The following is a 20,218-nucleotide window of genomic DNA, read 5'->3' on the forward strand; positions in this document are numbered from 1 at the left end:
CATCTTCCCCAATTCTAATTATTTTCATGTGCTCAGATATGGGCTCATATTCCCAACAGAGTAGCCCCAATCCATCAGGGATATGCACGGTATATCAGAAGTCCACTGTTCATTATCACCCCCTTGCTAACTCGCTCTTTTCTCTTTTTAGAGGAGCTGTATGGCGAATTTGAGGACTTGGAGACGGGGGAAGTGCACAAGGGGAAAGCTGCCAAGCAGAAGGACCAAGCCAAGGAAGAAAGTGATGATGATGAGGAGGAGGAGGAGGAGAAGCTGATGAATGTGGACGACGAGACCCAGAAGAACAAGCGTCTGGAGAAGAAACGGCGGCTGAAGGAGCGTTTCGACACAGAGTACGACGACGGAGACGCCACCTACTTTGACGACCTCAAGGAGGAGATGCAAAAACAGGCAGAGGTGAGGTGAGGGGTTATGGGGTCATAGGTAACGTTTGATATGACAGGAGGCAGAAGTGTCTGGCCCTGTTTGAATACTTCAGAAATGTCTCCTTTTTCCTTTCTTGATGTAGTCACAGATTGTTTTACAAATAATATATATGTTTTGTGTGGGTATTTTGACACTTCATTTAGACAGCTATGAAATGAGTGGGGACTACAGACAGGTGGGAGAAATAGTGGGAAGAGAGGGTGCAGGCAAAGTTCCCGAAAAAATGTAGTCACTGAGCAAATTTCAGGTCTGCTGAGCACAAACTTGAACTTTGTGAAAATGTTGTGCAACTTCCAGCATGCGTTTACTGTGCACACTGAGGCTGTACCTCATTTAAATTAGTTTTAACACTGGCCAAGTAGGCTACTGTGGCTATTTGATCATAATGTAGGCCTACCATAAAAAACAACGGATAAAAACACATCCCAGAACATAATTAACATGGAACTAGAACAGCTATCATTCAGCCTACAGTAGCAGCCAATGTGTGGTGTTCAATGCCTACATTCCATTAGACTTTAAAAAATATAAACATGCAGGGCTTGACATTAACTTGTTTAGTCAAGGAGGTGACTGAAAATGTTGTTTGACGGAAGAAACCACTTTACAAAATCAAATTCATTATTATTCCCATACCATTATTACAGAGAATCCGACAAATTATGCTACAATTGGCTACTTATTCAAGACCGTCTCAAAATAGACCAATTCTCCTTTTAGACACAAAAAAGCTCAGTACCTGACTTGCTTTCCAAAGATGGCTAGAAATGCACACATTTTGTGCTCTTGTTGGACGCAATCACTCCCTCATTGTTGACTAGAAATGAGCTATAACTGAGCTAATAACTCTATCAAAGAATAGGAACAAATGTGCACTCATGGCTACATTCAGCTCTCACAACAAGCGCATCTACTCGAAAGCTCATACTGTAAACACAGTCCAGTTCAAAGTGAATGGCACATATCCATATGGCAATGGCTATTTGCATATAGGCCTACTGCAGCTGTGATTAGTTATGGCGCACCGTTCTGTGTAGAATACTGCGGAGACATGCCTGTCAATGCATTAGAATCCTACTCCAATGCGATCTACTGCACAGTTAATTTTGCATACGAAATCTTGCGTAGTTTTGTTTCGGTATATTACATTGAAAGTGGTTAATATTGCGTTGATACGATCACAATTGCCACAGTAGAGTGAAACGTTGATAGTGTTAACTAAAGGGGAAAACTGAAGAAAGTTGAGGGACGTTCAATCTCAGGCTACTGTGCGTTCGCTCATATTTCTTCTGCACGGCTGTGCACCTGCACGCTCACACAGAGGGAACATTGGTTGCAAGGTATTGTCTCCAGTGGGGAGCGTCGTATGTGACATGGCGGGAGTGTTACCACTCAACCACGACTCTGCGCGTGAACACAGATCTGAATTGGTTGGAGTGGTGAGCGATAGGGTGGTAAACTTACTTGCACCTAGCCAACCACCAGATCTGTGCTTACATCTAAGAAACAATGAAGGATGCATTTGGAAATTATTCAAACGGGGTAAGGTAACATGTTATTATGCCCAAAAGGAAACCAAAGTTGTCAGTGACATTCCGATCAGACAATGAGGGAAAATCAGTCTTGAAACGCAACACAAAATTGTGCATTTTAAATCCACTTACAGGACAGTCAACCTTGGCACTGACACAAAGTATATTCAGTATGTGTCCCGTGTGGGATTCAAACCAACAACCCTGATGTTGACAGCACCATGTTCTAACCCACTGAGCCTTTCATTTCACCACAATCTCTAAACCTTTTTCCTCTTCATAGCTGAACCGGGCTGAGTTTGAGGACGTGGATGATGAGACACGGGTCCAGTACGAGGGCTTCCGGCCTGGCATGTATGTGCGTGTGGAGATCCCCTCCCTGCCCTGCGAATTTGTCACCAACTTTGACCCCCACTATCCCATCATCCTCGGGGCTCTAGGTGCCAGCGAGGGGAACGTAGGCTACCTGCAGGTAAGCGAGGGTTAACGCGTCAGGCTCCGATCCATTTAAATTGAAGTAGAGTGAATTGGACTTCCAGTTCAAGAACTGAAAACTCCGTGGCTGTGTCTGAAATATCACCCTATTAAATACAGGGACGTCCCATTGAGACAGATGTCTCTTTTGCAAGGGAGCCCTGATTCACAAAAATGCAGCAAAATAAGGAATTACTGACATTTAGAAAAATCCTAGGCGGGAGCATGAAACATACAAAAATACAATTTTGAAAACGCATGCGTTCCTCTGTAAAAAGGTAATTTACTGAAATGTCTGAAAGGCAACGGTGCGTCCAATTGTAGGGTATTCCGAAATGTGTTCCATGTATGTGGCACCTAAAACTAAAGGCGGCTTTACCTAAATCAGTAATGAGAACAGTAATTTCAAGAATTAGCCATTACTGTGAGCGAGTAAGGTATTTGTACTTCTGTAGGTCAGGAGCGATGTAGTATGGTAGTTTCTGCAGGAGTGCCTTATAAATGAACAGAAGGCAATGCTCTCTGCGTTGCCAATGATGGCCAGCCCACTTTCTGATTCAGATCACAGTGACGGAAAGTCAACTGAACTATTTATTCTATCAAGCGAAAGGCACAATCTAGAAGACCATTTTAAATCTGTTTCTTTAGCTCATCTACATGTTTTGGGGCGGCAGGGTAGCCTAGTGGTTAGAGTGTTGGACTAGTAACCAGAAGATTGCAAGTTTAAACACCCGAGCTGATATGGTACAAATCTGTCGTTCTGCACCTGAACAGGCAGTTAACCCACTGTTCCTAGGCCGTCATTGAAAATAAGAATTTGTTCTTAACTGACTTGCCTAGTTAAATAAAGGTAAAATAAAAATGTTTTAAATGACTACTTGTCATCGATCCAAATGACATGGTATTTTTGAGTGGACTTGCTCCATTCAACGTCCAGATATGCCTGAGCTCTAGAGAACAGAATGTACTTTGTTTTATCTGCATTCAGTACCAGTTCGTGGTCAACAAGTACTTTTTGTATGACATTTTGAAGCAGTCTGCAGATCAGCTATAGCCTGATTTGAAGAGGAGGCAGAGTACAGCACACTGTCATCAGCATAAGTTGCTGCCACCACCATGCTTCACCGTAGGGATGGTGCCAGGTTTCCTCCAGACGTGACGCTTGGCATTCAGGCCAAATAATTCAATCTTGGTTTCATCAGACCAGAGAATCTTGTTTCTCATGGTCTAAGATTCCTTTAGGTGCCTTTTGGCAAACTCCAAGCAGGCTGTCATGTGCCTTTCCTGAGGAGTGGCTTCCATCTGGCCACTCTACCATAAAGGCCTGATTGGTGGAGTGCTGCAGAGATGGTTGTCCTTCTGGAAGGTTCTCCCATCTCCACAGAGGAACTCTGGGGCTCTGTCAGAGTGACCATCGAGTCTTGGTGGTTCCAAACTTCTTCCATTTAAGAATGATGGAGGGCACTGTGTTCTTGGGGATCTTCAATGCTGCAGAAATGTGTTGGTACCCTTCCCCCAGATCTGTGCCTCGACACAATCCTGTCTCCGAACTCTACAGACAATTCCTTCGACCTCATGGCTTGGTTTTTGCTCTGACATGCATTGTCAACTGTGGGACCTTATATAGACAGGTGTGTGCCTTTCCAAATCATATCCAATCAATTGAATTTACCACAGGGACTCGAATCAAGTTGAAGAAACATCTCAAAGATGATCAATAGAAACAGGATGCACCCGAGCTCAATTTCGAATCTCATTGCAAACAGTCTGAATACTTATGTAAATAAGTTATCTGTTTTCTATTTTTAATACATTTAGAAAAAATCTTAACCTATTTTCAATTTGTCATTATGGGGTATTTAAAAATATATATATATTTTAGAATAAGGCTGTAACGTAACAACATTTGGAAAAAGTCAAAGGGTCTGAATACTTTCCGGAGGCACTGTATATGCCTCATCACAATTCTATCTCAGAGATCTCTGGATAAATCCCTGGACTTCATGGTACAGCCTCTGCTCTGACATACACTGTCAACTGTGGGACCTTATATAGACAGCTATGATTCTTTCTAAATCATGTCCAAACAATTGAATTGGCCACAGGTGGACTCCCAAGTTGTAGTGAGATCTCAAGTATGATCAAAAGAATTTGGATGCACCTGAGCTCAATTCAGACTGAAACACAAAGTCAAGGGGTAAGAATACTTTCTGAAACTAATGTGGCGATCATAGCTAGCTTCTTTACATCGATTTCATACAGTCACTACCAGATGGGATGATAGATGACCTATGGAATCTACAAGTTTATCTAACTAGTGCCAGTCTGTATAGCTACTCTCTCCCTCACATGTAAAACTCACCTGTCCATCATACTGCTGCAAGCAAGCGGCACGGCACCTAAGCTGTGCAGCAAGCCAGTTCATACGTTGAAACAATGTTATTATTTTTTTTAAGGAGAAATAAAAGGTGTACATGTATTTTGACTATCCGGATATCTGAAGAAATGTCATGATTTTCGAATCGAGAAATGTATTTAAAATGCCCATCCCTAGAATAGGGTGCATTTCAGGAGCATCCCTTGTTTTCCAACTCTTTCATTTGAATTAAGTCATCTACTGAATTGAAATGGAATTGACCCCAACCCTGCAATGGGTGATGCTGTCCTTTTGAGAGCACTAAATGTAATGGAAGGTCTTGTTTGTTGAATAGTACATGTAAGTCCCCTCAGCTAAGCTTCTTAACAGACTAGGTCTAAGTAATGGGCCAAGAACCATGCTTCGTCATGCTTACTGAACTTACCTAAGTTCATACTTTTTCAGAAAGCAAATGGTTCAACTCATCCCAGTGTTGATTTATTTAAATGTTAACGTTGTATTCATTATTCATGTTTTATTTGCATCTTTCCCTATCAATTAAGATCTAAAGAAATGGCATGATAAGTGTAATTTGTATCGAACTTTTCCAAGTGCCTCAAGGTGGTCTTTCTCTTGTCCCAGATGCGGTTAAAGAAACATCGATGGCACAGCCGGATCCTGAAAACACGCGACCCTCTCATCCTGTCCCTGGGCTGGCGTCGCTTCCAGACCATCCCCCTGTACCACATCGAGGACCACAACGGGCGCCACCGCCTGCTCAAATACACACCGCAGCACATGCACTGTGGTGCCACCATCTGGGGTGAGAGCAGTAATGCGGCTGTAGTTTTAGTATATGTTAGTTATTTGATTCAGGTGGCACCTTTTTCCTCCATTGCAACTATTCATCAGAGGGCTGTATCACATAGCAGGATCGCTAAGTTTGATGCACATTCAGATATAGCTCTTGATTATCTGCTTCCTTAAGAAGCTAAATTGTAAAATATGTTGAGGGCGTTGATCTGGTTACATTATGCCTATATAACTACACATCTCTATGAAGTTGGACATTTTACGTTATTTCAGTAAACTGACATGGCCCCCTGGTCAGAATTACATGGATCCTCAATCAACTTACCTGTTAGAATATAGGTAAAATAATGAATAAATGTGAACTCTGTCCTTCTCTGCTGTGTTCCCAGGTCCCATCACACCTCAGGGTACTGGCTTCCTGGCTGTGCAGTCAGTCGCAGGAACTAAGGTAAGTACCACAGAGGCAGGCAGAGACTTAACTTGATCCTCTCACACCAGCACAATTGTGGAGAATGCATAGCAGTGCCTCCTCTCCCTCAGGAGGCTGAAATTATTTGGCAAGGCCCCTCAGATTCTTAGGAACTTTTACAGCTGCTCCATGGAGAGCATGGTTGTATCACTGTCTGGTTTGGCAACTGCACCGCCCTTGACCGGAAGACCCTACAGTGGGTGGTGCGGCAGGCCCAGCGCATCACTGGGAGGACATGCATGCCTGGCAGTGTCTGAGAAAGGCCTGAAAAATTGCCAAAGACTCCAATCACCCAAAACATGGACTGTTCTCACGTCCGGCAGACCGTACCGGTGAATCAAGGCTCCGGCCAACAGACTTCTTAAATAGCTTCTATATCTTGGCTATAAGACTGTTAAATGGATAAACAACTACTGCCCCCCCCAATGCTGTTCATTGATTTATTGATTGCCATTACCTTTATTATCTATTTTATCCTGCTACCAGTTACTATTACTCTTGTTTACATGTATCTATTGCCACTAGTATAATACCATAAGTATTTATATATTCCTGCTTCCAGTCACTTTTCAGCCCTGTTTACATGTACAGTGCCTTCAGAGTATTCACACTCCTTTACCTTTTCCACATTTTGTTGTTACAATCTGAATTTAAAATGGATCACATTTAGATTGTCATTGATCTACACACAATACCCCATAATGTCAAAGTGGAATATTTTGAGTCAAGTATTCAAACCATTTATTATGACAAGCCTAAATAGGTTCAGGAGTAAAAATGTGCTTAACAAGTTGCATGGATTCATTTCTGTGTTCAATAATAATGGTTAACATGATTTTTGAATGAGTAACCAATCTCTGTACCCTACACATTATCTGTAAAGTACCTCAATCAAGTAGTGAATTTCAAGCACAAATTGAACCACAAAGAACAGAGGTTTTTCAATGCCTCGCAAAGAAGGATGGCGATTGGTAGATGCGTAAAAATAAAAAAAGCAGACGCTAAATATCCCTTTGAGTATGGTGAAGTTAATTATAATTTGGATGGTGTATCAATACACCCAGTCACTGCAATAATACAGGTGTCCTTCCTAACTCAGTTGCAGGAGAGGAAGGAAACTGCTCAGGGATTTCATCATGAGCCCAATGGTGATTTTGAAATAGAGTTTAATGGTTGGGATATGAGAACTGGGGCTCGATCAACAACATTGTAGTTACTCCACATTACTAACCTAAATGACAGAGTGAAAATAAAGGAAGTATCAAAAATATTCCAAAACATGCATCCTGTTTGCAACTCGGCAATTAAGTAATACTGCAAAAAATGTGGCAAAGCAATTAACTTTTTGTCCTAAATACAATACAACAGAGTACCACTCATCATATTTGCAAGCATGGTGGTGGCTGCATCATGCTATGTTGTATGCCTGTCATTGCTAAGGACTGGGGTATTTCTGGATAAAAAATAATTACTGAATGGAGCTAAGCACAGGCAAAATCCTACAAGAGAACCTTGTTCAGTCTGTTTTCCACCAGACATTGGGAGATGAATTCACCCAGAAAGACTCACAGCTGTAATCGCTGCCAAAGGTGCTTCTACAAAGTATTGACTCGGGTATGAATACTTATCTAAATTAGAGATTTCTGTCTTGCTTTTTCAATACATTTGCAGAAATGTCAAATTTTTTCACTTTCATTATGGGGTATTGTGTGTAGATGGGTGAGGGGGGAAATCTATTTAATCCATTATGAATTCAGGCTGTAACACAACAAAATGTGGAATAAGTCAAGGGGTATGAATACTTTCTGAAGGCACTGCATGTCTCATTCCGAGACACTGTGTGCTAATGCCTCAATTGGTCAACTCTGCTGTCTAAAGAAAAGAGCGGGCTTTAGGTTGATTCTGCTGCTATGATTGGATAGCGTGCAGCTGTGCTGTAGGTTGATTCTGCTGCTATGATTGGATAGCGTGCAGCTGTGCTGTAGGTTAATTCTGCTGCTACAATCGCATGTTGCCGTGCTCCAAATCAATAATTACTTGGGTGCTGCCAGCCGCAAATCTTAGTTTTGGAAGATATTGACTTTTTACCACTTACAATTTTTAGTGAATTTTGCAACTAGTACGATTGTTTACGACTCATATTGATGCAATATCTTCAACCAGAGAAGTTGTTTTTTGACTTCAGCTCCTCTTTAAAATGTTACCATATTATGTAAATACCCGGTAAATGGTGAACTGGATATTTGTATTCATTTGTCATTATTAGCGCAATATGTACACCTGTTACACCAAAGGTGTCTCATCTTCATTTGTCAGGAGTAACATACCATACCAGTACACAGTATGGGTTACTTCTAGTAGTATCTTTGTTGAAGTTTTCCACTCTCTCTCTTGCAGACCAGTTTCCGCATCGCAGCTACAGGAGTCGTCCTTGACCTGGACAAATCTGTGACCATAGTCAAAAAGCTCAAGCTGATTGGCTACCCATACAAGATCTACAAGAACACATCATTCATCAAGGTAGGATGCACCTCATAGCACTACTGACATACCATAGTTCAGCTACAATATATTTCCTTTTTGTGGTAGACATTTGAGGCATTTGTTAATCTGTTGTAGAACAGAATAAGAGAAATAATCTAACACAATCAAATCATATTTTATTTGTCACATACACATGGTTAGCAGATGTTAATGCGAGTGTATCGAAATGCTTGTGGAAATTATGGACCAACTGTGTGTACATAATGCTTTATGAATATATTAATATAAAATTAATGATTCACAGCAAAAGGAAACCTATTTTTTTTCTTGACATGTTAAAATTACTAGATTTTGTGTTTAAAAATAAAATAAAAAATTGGCACACAAACTAGAGGCCATGAGTAACTTGGTCAAAAATAATGGCACTATTTGGCCTATAGGGGGGCTGTTGTAATCACTCACTTAGTGATAGATTTGCCTCCATCTTGGACATTTTGGAAAAACGTATTCTCATGAACCATAAATCCAAATAACACCAAAGTATGTACAGTTGAAGTCGGAAGTTTACATACACCTTAGCCAAATACATTTAATCTCAGTTTTTCACAATTCCTGGCATTTAATCCCAGTAAAAATTCCCTGTTTTAGGTCAGTTAGGATCACCACTTTTATTTTAAGAATGTGAAATGTCAAAATAATAGTAGAGAGTGACTTATTTCAGCTTTTATTTCTTTCATCACATTCCCAGTGGGTCAGAAGTTTACATACACTCAATTAGTATTTGGTAGCATTTCCTTTAAATGGTTTAACTTGGGTCACATGTTTTGGGTAGCCTTCCACAAGCTTCCCACAATAAGTTGGGTGAATTTTGGCCCATTCCTCCTGACAGAGCTGGTGTAACTGAGTCAGGTTTGTAGGCCTCCTTGCTCGCACACACTTTTTCAGTTCTGCCCACAACTTTTCTATAGGATTGAGGTCAGGGCTTTGCGATGGCCACTCCAATACCTTAACTTTGTTGTCCTTAAGCCAATTTGCCAAAACTTTGGAAGTATGCTTAGGGTCATTGTCCATTTGGAAGACCCATTTGCGACCAAGCTTTAACTTCCTGACTGATGTCTTGAGATGTTGCTTCAATATATCCACATAATTTTCCTCCTCATGATGCCATTCATTTGGTGAAGTGCACAAGTCTCTCCTGCAGCAAAGCACCCCCACAACATGATGCTGCTACCCCTGTGCTTCATGGTTGGGATGGTGTTCTTCGGCTTGCAAGCGGCCCCCTTTTTCCTCCAAACATAACAATGGTCATTATGGCCAAACAGTTCTATTTTTGTTTCATCAGACCAGAGGACATTTCTCCAAAAAGTACGATCTTTGTCCCCATGTGCAGTTGAGAACCGTAGTCGGGCTTTTTTTATGGCGGTTTTGGAGCAGTGGCTTCGTCCTTGCTGAGCAGCCTTTCAGGTTATGTTTATATAGGACTCGTTTTACTGTGGATATAGATACTTTTGTACCTGTTTCCTCCAGCATCTTCACAAGGTCCTTTGCTGCTGTTCTAGGTTTGATTTGCACTTTTCGCACAAAAGTATGTTTATCTCTAGGAGACAGAACACGTCTCATTCCTGAGCGGTATGATGTCTGCGTGGTCTGATGGTGTTCATACTTGCGTACTATTGTTTGTACAGATGAACGTGGTACCTTCAGCCATTTGGAAATTGCTCCCAAGGATGAACCAGACTTGTGGAGGTCTACAATTTTTGGGCTGATTTCTTTTGATTTTCCCATGATGTCAAGCAAAGAGGCACTGAGTTTGAAGGTAGTCCTGGAAATACATCCACAGGTACACCTCCAATTGCCACAAATGATGGCAATTTGCCTATCAGAAGCTTCTAAATCCATGACATCATTTTCTGGAATTTTCCAAGCTGTTTAAAGGCACAGTCAACTTAGTGTATGTAAACTTATGTAAATTTGTGGAGTGGTTGAAAAACGTGTTTAAATGACTCCAACCTAAGTTTATGTACCTGCTGGAGCGTGTGCTACAGGTGGGAGATGCTATGGTGACCAGAGCTGAGATAAGGGGGGACTTTACCTAGCAGGGTCTTGTAGATGACATGGAGCCAGTGGGTTTGGCGACGAGTATGAAGCGAGGGCCAGCCAACGAGAGCATACAGGTCGCAATGGTGGGTAGCATATGGGGCTTTGGTGACAAAACGGATTGCACTGTGATAGACTGCATCCAATTTGATACCAGTAGATGCATATTAGGACTAATATGCAAAAAAAGAATACTTAACATTTTTGCGTGTCCATTTTAAGCACTGTAAATCCACCCCACAGTGGCCTACCAACTTGAAACTTGTAATTGCTAACATGGACTTCCCTAAGATGATCCGCACTGTATTTGGTATTGATATCTCAAAAAACAAGGAAACTGTTAACTCATTATTTGAATATGTAACGCGAATACTCAATCATCTTCTCCTCATGAACCATGCATCAGATTAACTCCAGATTTTGTATTTCGACTCATTACATCAGTCTTCAATGGGTTAGAATTGTTTTGTTATTGCATTCATGTGGCTGCACTGTACCAATAGATGCACGTTAGCACATATGCTAATGCTAAAAATCCTTTACAAATCATAAATCAGATTTGACTCCAGATTTGGTATATAGACGGGTTGGTTGTTTAGCAACAAAACCGACACATGCGCTGCTATGGGACTAAACAGACTGGGTTGGATTAGATTGTCGACAACATGTGAACCTATATTTCTTCTCCAATGTTTAGTATCTCAAAAACATCGTTACAGTTGTTGGTTAGCTAGCTAGTACATTTTAGCCATATTAGTATTGACTTTAAATCAGTCTAAACACCTCAAAACAAGACATGGTATCAAGAACAAGATGAAACTAGCTGAAACGAGTCACTTACGATTCCCCACATGGCAGTTTCTTGTCATTGTTGGTAGCTATCTGGCCATCCAGAATCACAACTCAGACTTCTGCCCCATTGACGCGTGCACATAGTTTTCGTGACGTTGTCAGCTAACCCATCTATAGACTCAATGAATTAGCCTCTAATGAATTTGAGAATGATTAGTTGCTGCATTCAAAGTCGTCCACGCTACACCACTAGATGGCCCTCATAGCCCTGGTGTGATAAGAACTGAACCGATGAACATGGGGACATGAAATTTGGTATGTCAACCTTATGTATATGTCCTTAGAAGTTGTGTGAATATATAAAGTCAGATCAGCCCTACTACTCTGTGCATGAATGAGACTCAGGTCCACCCCAAAAAATTAAGAAAAACGTGAGCTTTACACCTCTGTTTTGTTCCCAGGGGATGTTCAACACCGTGCTGGAGGTGGCGAAATTTGAAGGGGGCTCCATCCGAACAGTCAGTGGGGTCAGAGGTCAAATTAAGAAGGCCTTGTCAACGCCGGCGGGAGCCTACAGAGCCACGTTCGAAGACAGGCTGCTGATGAGTGGTGAGCAACTGGTGTAGTCTAGAGCATTTCATAGTCCCAAAAACAACCCGTAGCCCCCTCACCCTACCCTCTAAGTAATAGGATTTATACAATTTGACAAATTAATGTATTGCCTGCAGCAGGATGCTCCTACTGTTTTGGTTGCACATTTCATGGAAGCTTCTATGGACGTTACAGTAATTTACATGGAATACTTCCTTTATATTCTTATCTAGTACTTCTGGGTGTGTTTACATATTGCGTCCCTGTGCTCCTGTTACATGTTGTTCATTACTCTTGTGTGTAGATATTGAATTGTGTGTTTTGTAGATATTAGTTAGCTGTGCTCCTGGTATGTTATTTAGGGCTGTCCCCTACTAAAGAAAATACTGGTTGACCGAAAGGCGTCTGTTCTTTCGACCAATCAATTGGTGAAATTTTTTGAAAATGTGTGTTTTTCCATATAATAAGACCCCATGTGTTTTTAATCAAATCAACAATATGTGCATTGAGCTTGTCTGATGCTTCAAGCTCACTGCTTGATTAAATAAGACTCATGACTCGAGGGAGCCAGAGATCAAGATAACCTGAAGAAAAAAGCCTTAACCTGGCCTGACCCCCCCCCAGCTCCTACTGGCTTTTGCAGATTCTGCCGTTACGCATCTGAAGTTGCTGGTAATGGGCTATTAGCAAATGTGTGGAATGCAAATTTATCTTACCATTTCTACTGATCGCGTGCCAGTTATAGTTTTCATATGTACATTTTCGTGCAACAGTTTCATTTTATTTATAATAATGTCTATCCAAATTAAAATGATTAACCTAAAAAGTAACTTCTACCATTGCCGACTATGTAAAAATATCCTATAAAACCAACAAATAAAAACCTTGCAGCCTGCAGGGAGAAAATATCCTGATAAAAATAAATATTGGCTACGCGTGGCCTTTCTGCAACGAACTTGAAACATTGTATTAACGTAGGTCCGGCCTGAAGCGCCTTGCAATATTGTATCAAATATTCTGGGCCCAGAGGCCGTGTCTAGACTTGACAGTTCACGCAGCTTTAGTATTCTGATCATAGAGTTCTGCTCACGGAATTCCGTACGCATCATGCATCTACGCCTACATTTAAACGTGTCTACCATGTCCGGATTCCCTATTCCACGCTATATTCAAATGCCAGTATGCATTCTACAAACGGTGAAATAGGCTAAATATGATAACACAACAACTGATGGCAGTAGATAACTACTGTGGCTAGCTAACTTCTGTAGCTAGCCAGCTAACCTCTGTAGCTAGCAAGCAACACCAAAGGGATTGCAAACGGGTTAGCGTAACTCTAGTCCAAAAAAATGATATTCCAAATATTAGCTAGCTGGCTAGCATTTATGAGGCCAGCAAACACGTTACTCACACACTAGGGACATATTTACTCCAACGTTATAATAAAAAGGTGCCTCGGTCCCAGAACAGAAGTTTTCTTGAGACTTGTTGGAGGAGTGTTGATGACTTCTCCTACTGCACACAATGCAGCCTGACTACCTTCTGAAGTGGGCAGCCAGATCTGAACACAATCAGACCACACTTTTGTGCATCTAGACCAGTCTTTTCATTGCAGTCTTTGTATTCTGATAGCAGAAGTCACATGTATGTGTCAAATGTAGACACAAGCAGAGTTTCCTGTGCCATTGAGCTCGGCACAGGAATTGTCATTTTCAATGGATGTAAAAGCAGACTTTGTTTGAGGTGAAGAAAACATTACTTTGAAAAGCTCCACAGCTCATTAGTGGTGGTGCGTTAAGCCAATCAGAAATTCTATCAGATCTCGAAATGGGCACGTTTTATATGTCAACATTTGCGATCAGGCCAGGTAGCCAATATGCCTAATTCTATGCGTAAACCTTACTCAACATTGACAGGAGTGCTCCAAGCAAAAGACAGTAACTAAATTGACAAAACTCATAAATGTAATAAATCCAAACCTGTTTCTCACAAGTGTAGTATAGGTTGTGCGCTCTGCAAATAGTGTTTAATCATTGGATTAGTTCACTGAGAAATATATATTTGCTACTGTTCGACGGAAAAAAATATTTGTCGACCAACTGCCTATCGGCCAAACTATCAACCAGTCAAATAATTGGGGTCAGCCATAATGTTATTAATTACTTGTGTGTATGTGTGTGTGTGTAGACATTGTGTTCCTGCGCTCCTGGTACCCGGTGTCAGTCCCTCAGCTCTACAACCCCGTGACCTCCCTGCTGATGCCAGCGGGCCAGAAGGACAGTTGGTCGGGCATGAGGACAGTGGGCCAGCTCAAACACGACCTGGGGGTCCGCAACAAGCCCAACACAGACTCACTGTACAAGGTAAGGAATGTCCACTCACTGTTCTGCTGCTAAACCTAACCTAGCAAGCAGTTGCATATCAACAGTTTGACCATCTGTAGATTATCTATAGGGGACTATCCAAATAAAGTGTGACCTGATCTTTTGATAAAGCTCAATTTATTAAATATGGAGGCAGTTAGACTATCAGCTGTTTATTGTTCACAAAAGAGGTGTGTTTATTAGTCATTTTGGGTGAATAACGTAACCTTAAGCATTTGATAAATAAAAATGGTGCATAGCTAAACATAACACCACACAGATTCATTTATGGGTGCATTTCCTACTTCCTGCCAATCCGAGAACCACCCAGCTGCGTACTGAAGGCGAATCTCAAAAGTCATGCGTGTGTGTCTCAGATAGTGTTTTTGCATCTCAGATGGCATGTGTGCAGTTCATTAACACCCTGGACCAGAGCTATACTCTATCACTAGCTCCTGTCCAGGGTGTTGGTGCGCTACACACATCATTTGAGCCGCTACATATCGTAGTGGCCGGCGTTGGGAAAGTGTTCAGGATTAATTTACTTTTGTAATACTTTTTGGATACATATCCTACCTATTTTCGGTGAAAAATCACTACAACTAAGCAACCACTTTTGCTTGTGCTTTAGCTGTCACCTTGATATATTGGCCTGACTACTTCCCTCGCTGTAAGGTTAAAGGGTCTGTGGGAATGCTGTGCTCGGCAGGCGGGGGTGAAGGACACTGTCCTGGTGTTGTGAAACACCTGCTTGCCGTGCGTGCTCTCCCCACTAAGTAGACTGTATCACGCGGTGACATCCAGGTGGTTACCAATAGAAGTTATTTCTCATAAAGGCTGCTATCCTACTTGGAATAAAAAAAGTTGCCGTAAAATATTTGGCAACGTTAGCGAACACCAGCAACACCGTGATACAGCTGCCCAGTGGGAAGCACCTCTGGTTGGCAGGCACCTCGATACAACACCGGTGCACTGGTCATTCGCACAGGCTTGTCGTCATGCTTCCCAACGCATGTCACCGTGACATCCATGGCGACCACTATTACACGTTTTTCTTGCTCGCCCATCAGAATAAACATATCTCTAACTAGCGCCCAGCATTTAATGTCTGTTGTCCGAAACCAAAGGCAACTTTCCACATTGTGTGGACAGTAAAGTTTGTCTAAATCTAATTTCACCACGTTAACGCTCCATCTTCTCTGGCACCATTTGACATCTGTTCTCAGCTCCAATATCTCACAGCGTCTGTAGTATGAAAAGGTATCTGCTGAAGCCAGACTATTGGCCTGGTTGGATTCTGAACCTCTGACCTAACCCTTGACCCTTTCTCCCCTCTTGCCAGCCGGTGGTGCGAGCGCAGCGCCACTTCAACAAGCTGCACATCCCCAGGGAGCTGCAGAAGGCATTGCCCTTCAAGAGCAAGCCCAAACAGGACCAGCCCAAGGGCAAGATGCCCAAGGACCTCCAGAGGCCCGCTGTCATACGGGAGCCCCACGAGAGGAAGGTAAAGGTCTCCTTACTGAAACGATAAGGAAAAATCCCATTGGATTCTGTGATTGTCAGAATTGCTCATTTTCTTTATCTCTGATGTACTAATATGCTGTGAAAGCATATATCACCACCTTATTTTATAAGAAATCAGGCTGGCCAAGGTGCAGACTTGTGTCCTAGCCCAGCAGTAACACATTTGATTCAACAAATGGTGGTCTAGATTTAAGACGAAGTTGATTATCTAAATCAGTGTAAAAGCTGGGCTGTAACAAAAAAACTACACTGTCCCCCCCCCCCCCCCCCATAATATATGGTGGGCACGCACATCAATAACTGTATATATGAATGCACAAAGCCATTGATCACGGGATGACATTCATTCCTATGTGAAGACTCCATAGCACATTGAAGCCAAATTAAGTTGGTTAAGTGACGTTGCAGGCTCAGTGCTGCCCCTTCAACTAATTATCCATAACTTCTGTGTGAGATTTTAAAATAATTGTTTCAAGGACATACAACCGGTGTATTAAAGTAATTATTGGTAACATGATTGTCTTATCTTTTATACAGTAAGATGGACCACGAAGACTGTCATTTTTTTTCATTCACTGTACCCTGCAGTACCGCGATCGGCCTTGAACATTTGTGGCTTCAATGACTGCCCCTGACACACACACACACAAACACGAATGACACTGCATTTTAAATCTGAGCATGTGCCCTCTCTTGTCCACCAGGTGGCGGCGCTGCTCAATGCACTGAGCGCAGTGCACAACTACAAGAGCAAGAAAGCGCACACGGCGCAGCACGCTAAGCACAAGGACTTCCTGCGGCAGCGGAGCAAGGCGGAGGAGGACAAGCTCAAGAGGCAGAAGGAGGCAAAGAAGAAGCTTTACCGTATGATGGGCCAGAAGGAGAAGAAGAGTCAGAGGTCCAGTCTAAAAGGGGCGCCGCTTGATGACTGATTTGTAATTCAATATGACTTCTTAAAGACCAGTGTAATAACCAGTGTTTCGGCCTGCTAATGGAATGGAATAATCCTCTGTTTAAGCATAATCTGTTGGGCTGCAGTGGAGTAGGCTGAAATTGCCCCTAGATGCTGATCTTGGGTCAGTTTAGCATTTCGCTGTTAATGGTTAAAGGGATAGTTTGGGATTTTGGCAATGAAGCCCTTTGTCTACTTCCCTATAGTCAGAAACTCATTAATGGATACGATTTGTATGTCTCTGCATCCAGTATGAAGGAAAGATTGGGGGGGGGGGGTGTTCTGCAGTACTGGGGTAGGAGACAGTGTAAATGCAAGGAATGGATGAACATCCTTCAGTTTCTGTAGCCTGGTTGTGTAATGTGGTTTTTCAACCCCAGTTATTGGCGCCTCATTAAGAGTGGTTCCATAGAGGAACCAGAAAGAACTGTATATTAGTCATATCTTGATCACTTGTCTAGCTTCAATCTTGCATGGTGTTTTAATAAAAAATAAATTACAAAAATAGTATGCGAGTGCCTTAACTCTAAAAGAACATTAAAGTAAGTGTAATTCTATAATAATTTTGATCGAGTAGAAGTTTCGTAATGGCTAGGTTGTTACACATGCACTGATAAGTGGAAGCACATGGTATTTCAGCAACTTTGAAGTTGTGCCTATTGTCAGAGAGAACTCATCATGGACATTGCCATTGTGGACTTCCACCATTTTAAAGGAGTCAACTGAGTGGGATGCCTGAGTTGGGAGCAATCAGCCAATGAAGAAAAATGTAACCGATCGTTAATCCAGAGATTCTTACCTTTGCCTCTATTCAGCAGTCTCGTTCAGATCGTGGCATTTGTAGTTCTTTATGATGGCTACATTAGCATTTAATTTTGGGGGGTTAAATACAGGCAAATATATTGATAAAGGCCACCTTGTCCTAGACTAGAGAGATTTTACATGGTTATCAAAATGTCACGCCAGGGTAAGCCGACACGAAACACGGCCCATATGATTTTCTAAAACCCCCATGGAGAAAAATGAATGGTGGAAAAGCTATTGGAACCATTTCCGTGTTTGACCACTAGGTTTTATGCAGGGATGCAAACTAGTGAGGGACCAAAAAGGTGACACTTTTTTTTCCTTTGCAGTGAACAAAAAAAATCTTGCTAGGGGGGAAATGCAGGTTTAAATTAATTAAACAACGAAGAATATGATCAACATGATCAGTCTGTGTAAAATAAAGTGTTTAATGTGAACCTAACTCACAGCTAAAAAATGGCATAGACTTTTTCAGTTTAAAAAATAAGGTAAAATAAAGTGTAGCATGTTAGGAAAGCATTTTCACGAACCCTTTGCCTAAACTTACTAGGTTAGAAGTAGGTTAAGGTTAGGGTTTCCTAACCTGCTACGAAAAGTCACTTTTGGTCGTAGCGGTGTGTTTTTAGGGAATCAGCTGATTACTATGTCACTATCTACAGTTATTTTGGCTGGATCGGACTCCTTTGTCTCATCTGCAATCTGCACTGATATTTCATTTAATCTTTATTTTACTAGGCAAGTCAGTTAAGAACAAATTCTTATTTTCAATGACGGCCTAGGAACAGTGGGTTAACTGCCTGTTCAGGGGCAGAACGACAGACTTGTACCTTGACAGCTCGTGGGTTTGAACTTGCAACCTTCCAGTTACTAGTCCAACGCTCTAACCACTAGGCTACCCTGCCTCCAAATAGGTGAAAGTACTATTGTGGGTCGTTACCAGGGAGATGTCTTCAACAATCCAGCACCTATTTTAAATCCTTGCAGGTTAAGGAAAGAAGAAAATTCCACTTCACACTTGATGCACTGTGGTAGTACATTTTGGTTGTCTGTTTTCGTTAACTTGTCCCCATAGAGAAAGCATAGTGAATGTGTCCTTCTTTGTGCTAAATAATATGGATACAATGATGGTTAAAAGTTCTCAAATGATCTTACAAGCTATGCAGAACATCAACCAAAACACTGCAAGGTGGGCAAAAGGTGAATTATAGTGCTTTATTAGTCTATCTGCAGATGATAAATTGCTGCTTAGTCACGAAATGTGGCAATTCTTTAAATTGTGTAGGCAACGCCATACACACATCTAAAAAATAAATAAACGTCCCTTGTCTGTCACAAATGTTTAACAACATATTTGAACTCTGCCGATTGTCCACCGAGGTAGACAGTTTCAGGTTGGATATTCGCCTGTAGTCTTCCTTACGTCCACCAACAGCAGTTAGGGACCGTCAACATAGTGACAAATCAATTTTTTCACATTTCAATAGCTATTTAACCATTACTCCTAAAACTCTCAAAAGTGGTTCTAGCTACCCCATGGCATAGACACACATTGCACACATTTATTTTTTGTCTATTTACATCTCGCACTATTAACTTATTTATTTACATTTTTGAATTTCAATAGCTCCTTGGTCATATGACCTACTGAACTCAAACAAGGTTCAGAATGTCCACTCAGTGGGCCTACACTTTGCACACCCTTTAGTTTGTCCATTTTCATCTCACACGTTTTTACATACATTTTTCTAAATGTAAAATTTCAATAGCTTCTTGATCATGTGACCTTCTGACTTCAAACATGGTGCAGAATGTACCCTTCTATATTGCACACTCTTGTTTGTGTACTGTAAAATCACGCGGTGTAACGTACATTTTTCATAGTTTTACATTTCAATAGCTCCTTGGTCATGTCAATTACACACCCAAGAAGCGTGCAGTAGATATACACCCATATTGCATAACCTCTAGTCATGTCTCTTCTATATTGTTGTACATTAATATTAGTTTGACAATTAGGGGGTTCAGTGTTGTGTTTACCCTTTAATATTTATCTATAATATTTGGTGGTTCTAAGTACTTATTTTTCCACAGTATTTAACAACGGTACACAATAGGAGAGAGACAGATAATATCTCCTTTCGTTGTTAATATCAACCATAAAGGGATAAGTACGAGTGTCATGTTATTAATTGTCCAAAGCAGGGATGGAGAGTGAGCTAGTGAGGTAGGCTGCAGTGGGTTAGCTGGTCAATACATATACTGAACATGTAACCACAGTAATGGTGGCCAGTAAATCAATGAATACAAATGTAATATTGACAAATTAAACAGAAATTGTAGACCTTTAATCTTTTCCAACATGCCAACAGACACGTAACACTGAAATGTTTCATACTTAACTTTCTCTTTATTCCTGGTTGATGTACATGTCAGAGCCTCTTCAGTGTGGGTGGGGTATAAGCATACATTTTCAACAACAAAGACTGCACTTCCAGTTTGTGTTCTTTACTCTGAACTATT

At 41.4% G+C, this 20,218-nt stretch overlaps 1 protein-coding gene across 1 annotated transcript in view; it reads left to right on the top strand.

Annotated features, from left to right (window-relative positions):
• bms1 (BMS1 ribosome biogenesis factor) overlaps positions 1 to 17,402 on the top strand; it is a 31,291-nt gene extending 13,889 nt beyond the window's left edge. Inside the window, exons 14-22 of the mRNA XM_020506845.2 lie at positions 152 to 417; positions 2,263 to 2,451; positions 5,452 to 5,632; positions 6,012 to 6,070; positions 8,489 to 8,611; positions 11,926 to 12,073; positions 14,243 to 14,418; positions 15,761 to 15,922; positions 16,647 to 17,402. Coding sequence (XP_020362434.1) covers positions 152 to 417; positions 2,263 to 2,451; positions 5,452 to 5,632; positions 6,012 to 6,070; positions 8,489 to 8,611; positions 11,926 to 12,073; positions 14,243 to 14,418; positions 15,761 to 15,922; positions 16,647 to 16,874 — 1,532 coding nt within the window. The 3' untranslated portion in view covers positions 16,875 to 17,402. The remainder of the gene's footprint in view (positions 1 to 151; positions 418 to 2,262; positions 2,452 to 5,451; positions 5,633 to 6,011; positions 6,071 to 8,488; positions 8,612 to 11,925; positions 12,074 to 14,242; positions 14,419 to 15,760; positions 15,923 to 16,646) is intronic.
• The last annotated feature ends 2,816 nt before the right edge of the window (positions 17,403 to 20,218 follow it).

This window comes from Oncorhynchus kisutch, linkage group LG2 (genome assembly GCF_002021735.2).
Source record: "Oncorhynchus kisutch isolate 150728-3 linkage group LG2, Okis_V2, whole genome shotgun sequence".
Classification (NCBI taxonomy): domain Eukaryota; kingdom Metazoa; phylum Chordata; class Actinopteri; order Salmoniformes; family Salmonidae; genus Oncorhynchus; species Oncorhynchus kisutch.